This window comes from Spea bombifrons, chromosome 2 (assembly GCF_027358695.1).
Source record: "Spea bombifrons isolate aSpeBom1 chromosome 2, aSpeBom1.2.pri, whole genome shotgun sequence".
NCBI classification, from domain to species: Eukaryota; Metazoa; Chordata; class Amphibia; order Anura; family Pelobatidae; genus Spea; species Spea bombifrons.
Window position 1 is genome coordinate 37923576 of NC_071088.1, and position 9889 is coordinate 37933464.

Sequence of the window (9889 nt, forward strand, 5' to 3'; positions counted from 1 at the left end):
CGTCTAGATAATGGACTTGCAAATCCGCCCTTACCAAATGTAATCATTTTTCCAAAAATACTTTACTATTTCCCTTTAAAAACAGTTCTGGTTTATATATTGAATAATGTATTTAGATAGCGGCATATTGGTATTCTGGATGCTTTCTTACTCTGTTATCTCAGCCCAATCAACTAGACAGACACCCTGACTCATCGTCATACTGCCGGTGGTAAACAATAAAATGGATCAATCTTAATGTTACAGACACTGGCACTGACTAGTGAGATTCTATGGAGGAACAGACGTCATCAGATAAACAGAACCTCATTACGTTTGCCATTAATAATCAGCTCAGGGTAGTGTTTGGACAGGGAAAATCGCCCAAAATATCAGTTGACTACCTGTTTAAGCAGTCTCCGGGTCTGCAGATAATGCAATCATGTTGGAATCATAGTGAAATAAACATGGGTTTTCCTCAGGGCATAAAGTAAATGTATAAAGGATATAAATGTATAAAAGTTAAAGGATGTCAAATGTGAAATAGCACTAAAACATGTTTTATAGTTAAAGTCTGCAAAATAAATCTGCAAAATAAATCTGAAAATATTGAGAAATAAATTAAACTGAGAGGCATTCATCTACATACTATATATAAATCTATTCACTATTGAATATATATATATATATATATATATATATATATATATATATATATATATACTACTGTTCAAAAGTTTGAGGTCACTTAGAAATGTCCTTGTTTTTGCAAGAAATGCAAATTTTGTCCATTAAAATAACATCAAATGGATCAGAAATACAGTGTGGACATTTTTAATGTACAGAAGCTAAGTTTAAAAGGACAATTAATCATTAGAAAATTATTTTGCAATTATGTTAGCAGCTAGAAATTTTCTTATTCATTTGAAGCTGAAAATGCATATTTCAAAGTCAGATTAAAAGAAAGCAGGCATGTGTGATCTGGCGAACATCGGTATTTGGGTATAAAGTTCGTAACTTTTTTTGGCTGAATAGATGCCCCTTTTTCTTATTGTTTTATAACTGTTAAAATGTGTTTATCCATCTAATGAATGCTAAACATGGGCTTTATTAAAACATTGTATTATATCCGTCCGATGGCATATGGAGAAATGAATTTTTATTTTAAAATGATAATAAGCATAAAGGATGTGCTTTTTACGTCCTAAGTGTGTAACTAGGAAAGCCAAGCTGCCCTTATTTTTTAATAGCCAGATTCTCAAGAAAGTTAGCCCTTAGTGAGTAAATCCCAAAGAGTGCCACATGACATAATACTCATTAGGTATGGTTTAACCAAACAGCAGCTAAAGGGTTGTTATTCCAAACTTTAGGAATCTTTTCCTTTTCACTGTTTGTTTCCAGCTTATCTTTTTCTTTCCTTGAATCGTAGATGTCCTGCCAGAACACATTAATTATCAACTTCCAGATTCAGACTTCCAGGCGACCCCCTACTGTCAGTATACAAACATGCCATATTCGCCTGTGTTGCAATCACCATCATCACAGTGTCACTACAGTGCGTACAGCCTGGACAACACTTATGGTGATGGCCAGTATGTTCTAAACACGTGTGAAATGAGTAAACCTCCTTCCGTAATGAGTCACGGTGTAGAGGAGGTGTATCCGTCCATTAAACGTCCAAGAATAAGCCACGCCACCATCCGAATGAAAGGGCATGAAGAGCTATGTGTGGTATGTGGGGATAAGGCATCAGGCTATCACTACAATGCGCTTACCTGCGAAGGGTGCAAAGGTAAGCAATTAACAACATATTATCTGGCAACAAGAATTTGATTGAAAGATGTGACTTTATAAAAAGGTTATGTACTTTATTAAAATTGATTTACAATGTTACTGGACTTACATTAAGCCCCTTTTAATGTATTGAATCTTTACATCCATGTTCACTATATAGATTGAAACCTCACATTCAACTGAGTGGCCCTGTTAAATGTTTGTGTGGTCCCCCCTTGCAAATGCATATCGGGATTGTGCAGTATACTCCCATATGCATTTACCCCCTCCCCCAACTACTTATATATGTCTCCTCCTGCTTGCATCCATGTGATATTCCCAGTAGCATCGCTGGTCAACCCCCGTCAACATGCACATAAAGTGCTCAGTGGGGCATTTTTCTGCCACTGATTGGCTGCTTCAAGCAGCCAATCAGTGGAGCAAACATGGGACCATGAATTGGGCGGTGCACTCACAGTAAGTCTAGGCAATGCTAAACGATGGATGAAGATGTCCGCATACATTTTGTTTTAGAACAAAAAGGACAGAATACTTTGTATTAGTTGGGCCATTGTTAGTGGCCTTTGCAATTTAAAATCAGATTTTTATTCAAATCGCATTGAGAATGACTGCTAAGATGTCAAGGAGAGTTAAATAAATCCCTCATGCAGCCACGTTCTTGTATTGTATTTTTATATATATATATATATATACATAACCTATTATATATTTTTTCCTGTAAAAAAATCATGGTAGCTTCCAAAACTGGTCAGTCTCTTCTAAATTTGTCAAACTGTTTCTTTCAGGTTTTTTCCGTCGCAGTATTACAAAGAATGCAGTGTACAGGTGCAAGAATGGGGGTCACTGTGAGATGGATATGTATATGCGGAGGAAGTGTCAGGAGTGCCGTTTAAAGAAGTGCAAAGCTGTAGGAATGCTAGCAGAATGTGAGTGGTGCTTGATACTCATTTAAAGTCAGAAATGCCTGTACAGCATATTTTCAGCATCTGCCAACCAGCGTCCCTAAATGAATAAAAGATATTTCCAAAACAGGAATTTGAGTCTATAATGGGCAGTCATATTGCTACACAGACCTTCACAAAGGAACTTTACTTATTGATGATAGAAAGTAAAATTTTCCAACTGGTCACAATTGTAAACATAAAAAATAACCGGTGGAGAGAAAAAATCTTTAGCAGATGAGTAAAAGTGTGTTTTTCAACTAATACAATGTCATACTAATTAGTTTATTTATATTAAGATGCATAGTTTGTTATGAGGTTTATTTGTAGCATTGCATGTTTATGATAATTGAGTCTTTTTAGACTTTATTATTGGGTATTATATTATAGGTTTGTTAACTGAAGTACAGTGTAAATCAAAGAGGCTTCGAAAAAACTGCAAGCAAAACAGCACCATACTTTGTAATGTGAAGGTGGAAGATGATGGGAGTGACAGTAGACATGTTTCATCAACTACAAAGCCAAGCAGAGTAAGACTGATTAAAAAATGATTTTAAAAAATGCACATATAATAATTAATGCACTAATAATTAGAGATTATTATTATTATATATTAGAATATCAGTTTTACATATAGAGTGCCAGTTTTGGAAGCATTTCACTATGCCTGCCTATGAGTGCAGGTACAAGAGCACCCAAAATATACACTCAATAGTCATAGACTTATAACCCATGTATGATCTACCACTGAGTAAATAATAAAGGTTTCACAAGGACATAAAATAGTTTATTTACTTTAGGAATTACTAAGTATATTAATTTTAATCTGGAACACTGGGTGTGACAAACTCAGGAACTGCCATTGAAAAATGTTATTACTGGAGCCCTGTCATTTTCTTTGAAATGTTTTACACAGAGCTCTGCAATGGCTCCTCAAAAAACTTTAGATGCTTACTATATCTGTTACTCCTAAATTATTTGTTAGCCTTTAATTACTCTATTAAATTGTAACAGGTTACTCGTCCGGAACTCACAGTTGAAGAATGTAAACTGATCGATCATATTGTATCTGCCCATCAAAAGTTTGGCTTACCTACAGACGAACAGAAAATGTTTGTAAGTTTTCCAATGTGAACCTAAAGATATTTCTTTACTTCTTAAGTATTTTAATTTGTTTTCTCTTTATTTTTAACCATGTTTTATTATAGCCGTTTCGAGAAGAATAAATAATGTGTTTATGAGAAATCATAGGCAACTATCTGTATATCAGAGACCTTATAATACTCACATATGTCGGAAAATGGAAATCATACATGGAGGTATAACATTTAAAAAGTTCTTCTGATGCAAACTTAAAAAAATAGCCTTATCCTCATAGCAACCAATGCAATTTTCCTATCAGCAGTACCATTGTAAGGTTTGCACATACAGTAATAATACTACTTTGCACCAAAATGACCTTTTTATATGTAACCCCCATCAAATGAATGTAAGTGATGGTCTCTCTGTATATCCAATATTTCTATGCTTTAACAAGAATGTTATCTCTGACTGCATGTGTTCCTTTTCAGCACACAGTGCTCAGGAAATGCCCTACCCGTGGCAAGGTCACTTATTGAACAGAGCACAGTTTTACTTGTGAATTAGCGCAATAGAAATTACCAATCAACAAAAAATAAATGACATACAAGATATGGAAACTTGTAAGAATGAAGTTATTAGGTACAGAGGGGACGCTTATTTCAAAGGAGGACAAATGTAAGAAGAAGAGGTCATAGTCTAAGACTAGAGGGTCAGGTGTTGAGATGTAATGTAAGGAAGTTTTACTTTACTGAGAGGGTGATGGATAAGCAGAACAGCCTCCTATCAGAAGTGGTTTACGCTAATACTGTAAGGGAATTTCTACATGCATGGGATAGGCATAAAGCTATTCTGAATCCAAGACAACATCAAGACTAGATGGGCCGAATGGTTCTTATCTGATGTAAAATTCTATGTTTCTATCTATTCCTAGAAAATGACGTGTTCTATGAGCAATTTTATTATGCAACATTGTGGTGGCTCTGTCAATTACTGCTTTAGTTTTGCTTGGCCCATGCATGGTTACATTTTCTTTGCTACCTTTACTTTACTTATTTTATTTAGTGCCAAACAAAAGAAGAAGTAAATGAACAGTTACCTTTCATATCTTAATTCTGTGGTCTTTCTTGCCTCTTTTTTCATCTGTTCAGTTGGAAGAGTCAGGGAATCCAGAAGAAATCTTCTACCACATCTCAGAAGCCGCTGTTTTTCATGTGCAGTTCCTTGTGGAATTTACTAAACGACTCCCAGGTTTGTTGTTCCCCTTCAAATGGGAAAAGGGAATAAAGCACACACTTGTAAAAATCACACATTGTTTATTATGAACCCCAAATTGTGATACGTGAGGGAATTTGTACTATTGTATGCCACCAATAGAAAAGAAAAGTCTGCCATGCTGCTCTCGCATTGGCCGCACTCAAGGTTTCTTTCTTTACTTCTTCTACCATCCCAGTAGAATCTTAGGATGGGGTCTAGAAGGAAGGAGTAACATTATGCCCTTGGCTACTTGTACCTTTTCAAGTATTGTAGTGTCAAATCATTCCTGTCTGTTCTGCCTCTTTCCACCCTTCAACACTGGGGAAATATTTTAAATGTATGTATTTACTAGATAAACCTATGTTTAAAATGTTACATCTGCTCCTGCCAAATGCTAATTTTAGTTTCTTTTTCTTGATAGAAAAGTTTCTATGTTTTCCAATTGTATTTACATTTTCTCAAGTTATTCTCAATCATGAGTCTTCTACAATCTTGACCATGTGATGTCTTAACACCATCCTGCACTTCTTTGTTTTAATCAAACCCCATTTCCTTGCATCACTTCCCTCTGTCTTAAATATTGTCCACTCTGCCCTACTCCATGTGCTTGAATTCCATTCGCATCCCACAAAATAGCCAAGCCGTTCACTCTTCATTCTACTTCCAGATCCCTTCATTCCATTATCTCTTACACACTGCAAATACCTATGTATGGAAGAAGTGGGTATACCTCTCAGAGAAATGCAATCCTTAATGTCTATAATGACAATTTTTAGTATGTCATGAATGAACACAATGGCTAACTTTAGAATTTGTCCTTTTCCTTTGATGTAAAGGAAAATTAAGGGACACAAATACATTTTCTTTAATTTAGATTTTAAGGGGAGTTGCAGCTAATAGATCCAAGTTAATATACACTTTAAGATGCCAAAGGGACATGCATCCTTGCACCCACATCCCAAGCCTGACATTAATGACACCAAAATGAGAAAAAAAAAGAAATTACCCTCAAAACAAAAACAATTTTAAATTGTACTACAAATATCCTTTTCTGTGATACAGCATTTTAAGCTAATTTCTGAAGAATATTTTAAAAGCATCATAAAATGAAATACATTGAGTTCCATATTGTTATGAAACTTCTACTTATATGTTCCTAAATGTTCCTAAAAAGAGAATATTTCTATTTTTTTTTTTGTAGGTTTTGAGATGCTTGATCATGAGGATCAGATCGCTCTCCTAAAAGGTTCCACTGTTGAAGCAATGTTTTTACGTTCAGCACAAATATACAATCAGCGAATAACTGGATGTGTGTTGCCTATCAATGAAGGTAAAAGTTTATGTACAAAAAATGGAATGTTTTATATAGCACTGTTTTCATAACTGTAAAAATATATTCTGAAACGATGTATGTGCGTAAATAGTCTGGTTCTAATGAATTGGTCAGTGCAGCAAACAAAATGGATGTGGAAGACAAGATGTATTTCATTGAGTGAAGATGACATCTGTATGTATTAACTGCTTACTTGTAGTTAAACTGAAGTTGCACATCATTTGTCTTAAATTATATTTTTATTTACCTCAAAACATATTTTGGATGTGATGTGATGAAGCCAGTCTTAAAAGTAGCAATTCATCTTTCAGGTCTCGCAAGATACCAAAGTCATCCTGCAGAGTACTGTCACATCCAGGAGTTTAACAGATGTCCTCTATACTCCTTAGAATCTCCTCATAGACAAGAGATTCCAGCATCTAGCACAGGTTTGCCTGCCTTTTATCTCTGTTTAAAATCTAGTCATTGAATTTTCACACGGGTGAAAAGTTACAACTTCAGATCCTGCATTTGCTTCCAATTCTGCTTCTTGTAATCCAAAATCATGAATAAAACCTTGTGCTTGTCCAAACATGATGTACGTAAGCAGTTTGGTTTTACATGAGGTCATTTTTTTTTACAAATATAAATAGAGACATTATAAATAGTAAAATGTCCATTTCCCATAACAAATCACTGATTTTGTGAAAATTACCTAGTACTAGACATTTAGTAGAAAAAAAAATTGTGAGACATGCCTCAAACACACTTGGTTTTGATATATATAGCTTTCAGTTAAAGGCATCGGCCCACCTTGTTAGGTTTGAAGGAGTTCTAGTTATACAGCTTTACACTAAACGTATTTCCGAATCTTTACTTGTTTTGACTAATGCCTGCATGGACTGAATAGGTTTCTCAGCTGACATATGTAGAAAAAAAGAGTATCCGTATAATATAAATATAAGGAAATAAAAGAATTCCATAGATGACACCCTTGATCATCACCTGCCCCTGATATAAAGATGGGCACTACTGTTCCTTTAAGTTGATGGTTTATACTACTTGTAGTAGTAAACATAGAAATTAAAGGTTTAGTAAACATTGATGGTGAATTTGTATTGACTACATGTCATCGTAAACTAAACCTTGAATCTGTGTATACGATACTTTATGATACAAAATATGCATAAAAATACCCAAATTTATTGTTCATTATGTAGCATTAAATCATCTGTCAAAATAGTTCTGCATTGATAATACATGGTTACTCCTTAAATTTAGCAGGCTAAGTGTGATGAAATATTAGCTTTCATTCATGGGTAACCTAAAACTCACCTGAAACTTGTGTGTTTCTCTGACAGCCAAAATCTAGCATAGAATCAATGGCGTTGTATTTCAATGACAGTTGACACAGAAACCTAGGATCATTCATGTGGCATTTTTGAAAAGGAGTTTAGAGATCAGTATTACAACTTGACCTTAATCTGTCAACATAAATGCCCTTTTTCTTTTTTTTCAAATGTATTGTGTTTACAATATACAAAACATTACAACATAAATATAGTTGCATACTATATCCTTAGAATCTAGCGATAGGAAAACCACATAAATAATGAATTATTTATTTATATGTCACAGGAATGCTCTCTAATCACATACATTGAACTAGATAATGGGTTATGATTTGATTTTAATTTGATTTAGTTTTGGTTTTTGGAGCTCCTCAGAAAGTGGATTTTAGCAGCAGGGGTCAAAACTAAATAGTCCCGGGGAGATTGTTTGTTAATACTTCTTTTCTCTTTGTCTTTAGATCTCAGTGAGGAATTTATTACTCCACTTTTCAACTTTTACAGAAGTATGGGATCCCTTAATGTCACAGAAACAGAGTATGCATTGCTTTCCGCAATCACAGTGTTTTTTTCAGGTTTGTTTTTGCAGCTGTTTCTACCCTTTCTACTGCAATCAGTGACGTGTATTTAGTTTCTAAGTATCTCACTTACTTTTTTGAACGAGCATTTTTTTTTAAATTTAGATACAGAAAGAAAGTGTTGACATTTTTACATAACGTAACATAATTTCTGCTTACAGATCGCCCACTCTTAAAAAACAAGCAACGTGTGGAGAAACTGCAGGAGCCGCTTTTAGGAATATTACACAAGTACTCAAAGATCTATCACCCAGAAGATCCACAGCATTTTGCACGACTTATTGGACGTCTGACTGAGCTCCGGACCCTAAATCACAATCACTCGGAAATACTCATATCATGGAAAACCAGAGACCCCAAACTTACTTCATTGTTGTATGGTGCGTGGGATTTATAATGAATTAAGAACCTCGGAATTTTAGTCACCCTTCGGTTATCTTTTTTGGACTGTATAGAAATCAATAATGTTACTAATTTATGTAAATGTCTCAATCATAGTTATGTTGCTTTATAGGTATTGGTCTAAAAACCTCAGTTATAAATGTTTTCATGCAAGCACGTTGAAAAAATATATAAAACAGGTATGCTTGTAGTTACATAATACGCAGTGATGATTTATTTTTAAAAGTATTGAAACTTGGCCTACAGTGATAAAGTAATGGATCCCAATCAGCTAGTGCCTTGATTGCCATTGCACATTCATATTGACAACATTTGTCATCATTGTTAGGATTTCCGGGAACTTCTTATTGGAGGAACTTTTTTGGTTACTGGTATCCCTGGCTTTCTGATTATGGTTGAATGTATATTAAACATACCATACACACCTGGATTGACAGCTAAAGATGTAAACATAAGTTAAATAGCGATAAAGAACAATAACGCTGAAATGTAGGACTACAGCCCAAAGTTATTTTGTCTATCAGGAATAATCACATTCTGTTTTTGTCAAACACTATATATATATATATATATATATATATATATATATATATACTGGTGCATCTTAGTGCAACTTAGCTGAAGAATCCCGATATGTTTTTGTGAATAGGGACAAAACTCTTCACACAGCTCTTATAAACACTTGCACTTTGGGGAAGATTTCGAAAGGTGTTCAAACCAAAACAGACAAAATTAGCTGCCATGTAATGTATGAGGTGCCAGGATCACAAGCACAACAAAAATGTGTATAAAGGCCTTTAATTCTATATATATATACATACATATATATATATATATATATATATATATGCCATATGAAATGATTTTAGGTATTGTGCCTATCAAGTACCTTCTTGATCACACCTTTAAATGAATCAAGCAATGACACTGCCAAGGTCCCCAGCTCAATTTGAACACTGACACACGGTACAAAAAGAATTGCTGTTTAATTAGACCCTTTCTAAAAATGATTGACAATCACAAGCTAAAGTATTATAGACCTGAATGTATCCGTAGACAGAATTACAATGATATTTTATCATAAAATTAATGACCGTGAAATGTGAGCAGGTTACAGATATGATTTATCAATGTACACAAAGGAAAAAAACAAAATTACAAATATGACAAATGAGTTATTGGAGAGCGTTTTAATTG

The 9889-nt window shown here is 34.3% G+C and overlaps 1 protein-coding gene across 1 annotated transcript in view; it reads left to right on the forward strand.

The window, feature by feature from the left end:
• LOC128475091 (bile acid receptor-like) overlaps nt 1-9204 on the forward strand; it is a 28829-nt gene extending 19625 nt beyond the window's left edge. Inside the window, exons 3-11 of the mRNA XM_053457568.1 lie at nt 1409-1771; nt 2559-2699; nt 3105-3244; nt 3729-3830; nt 4946-5045; nt 6253-6381; nt 6696-6812; nt 8174-8287; nt 8452-9204. Coding sequence (XP_053313543.1) covers nt 1409-1771; nt 2559-2699; nt 3105-3244; nt 3729-3830; nt 4946-5045; nt 6253-6381; nt 6696-6812; nt 8174-8287; nt 8452-8687 — 1442 coding nt within the window. The 3' untranslated portion in view covers nt 8688-9204. The remainder of the gene's footprint in view (nt 1-1408; nt 1772-2558; nt 2700-3104; nt 3245-3728; nt 3831-4945; nt 5046-6252; nt 6382-6695; nt 6813-8173; nt 8288-8451) is intronic.
• Nucleotides 9205-9889: the final 685 nt, after the last annotated feature.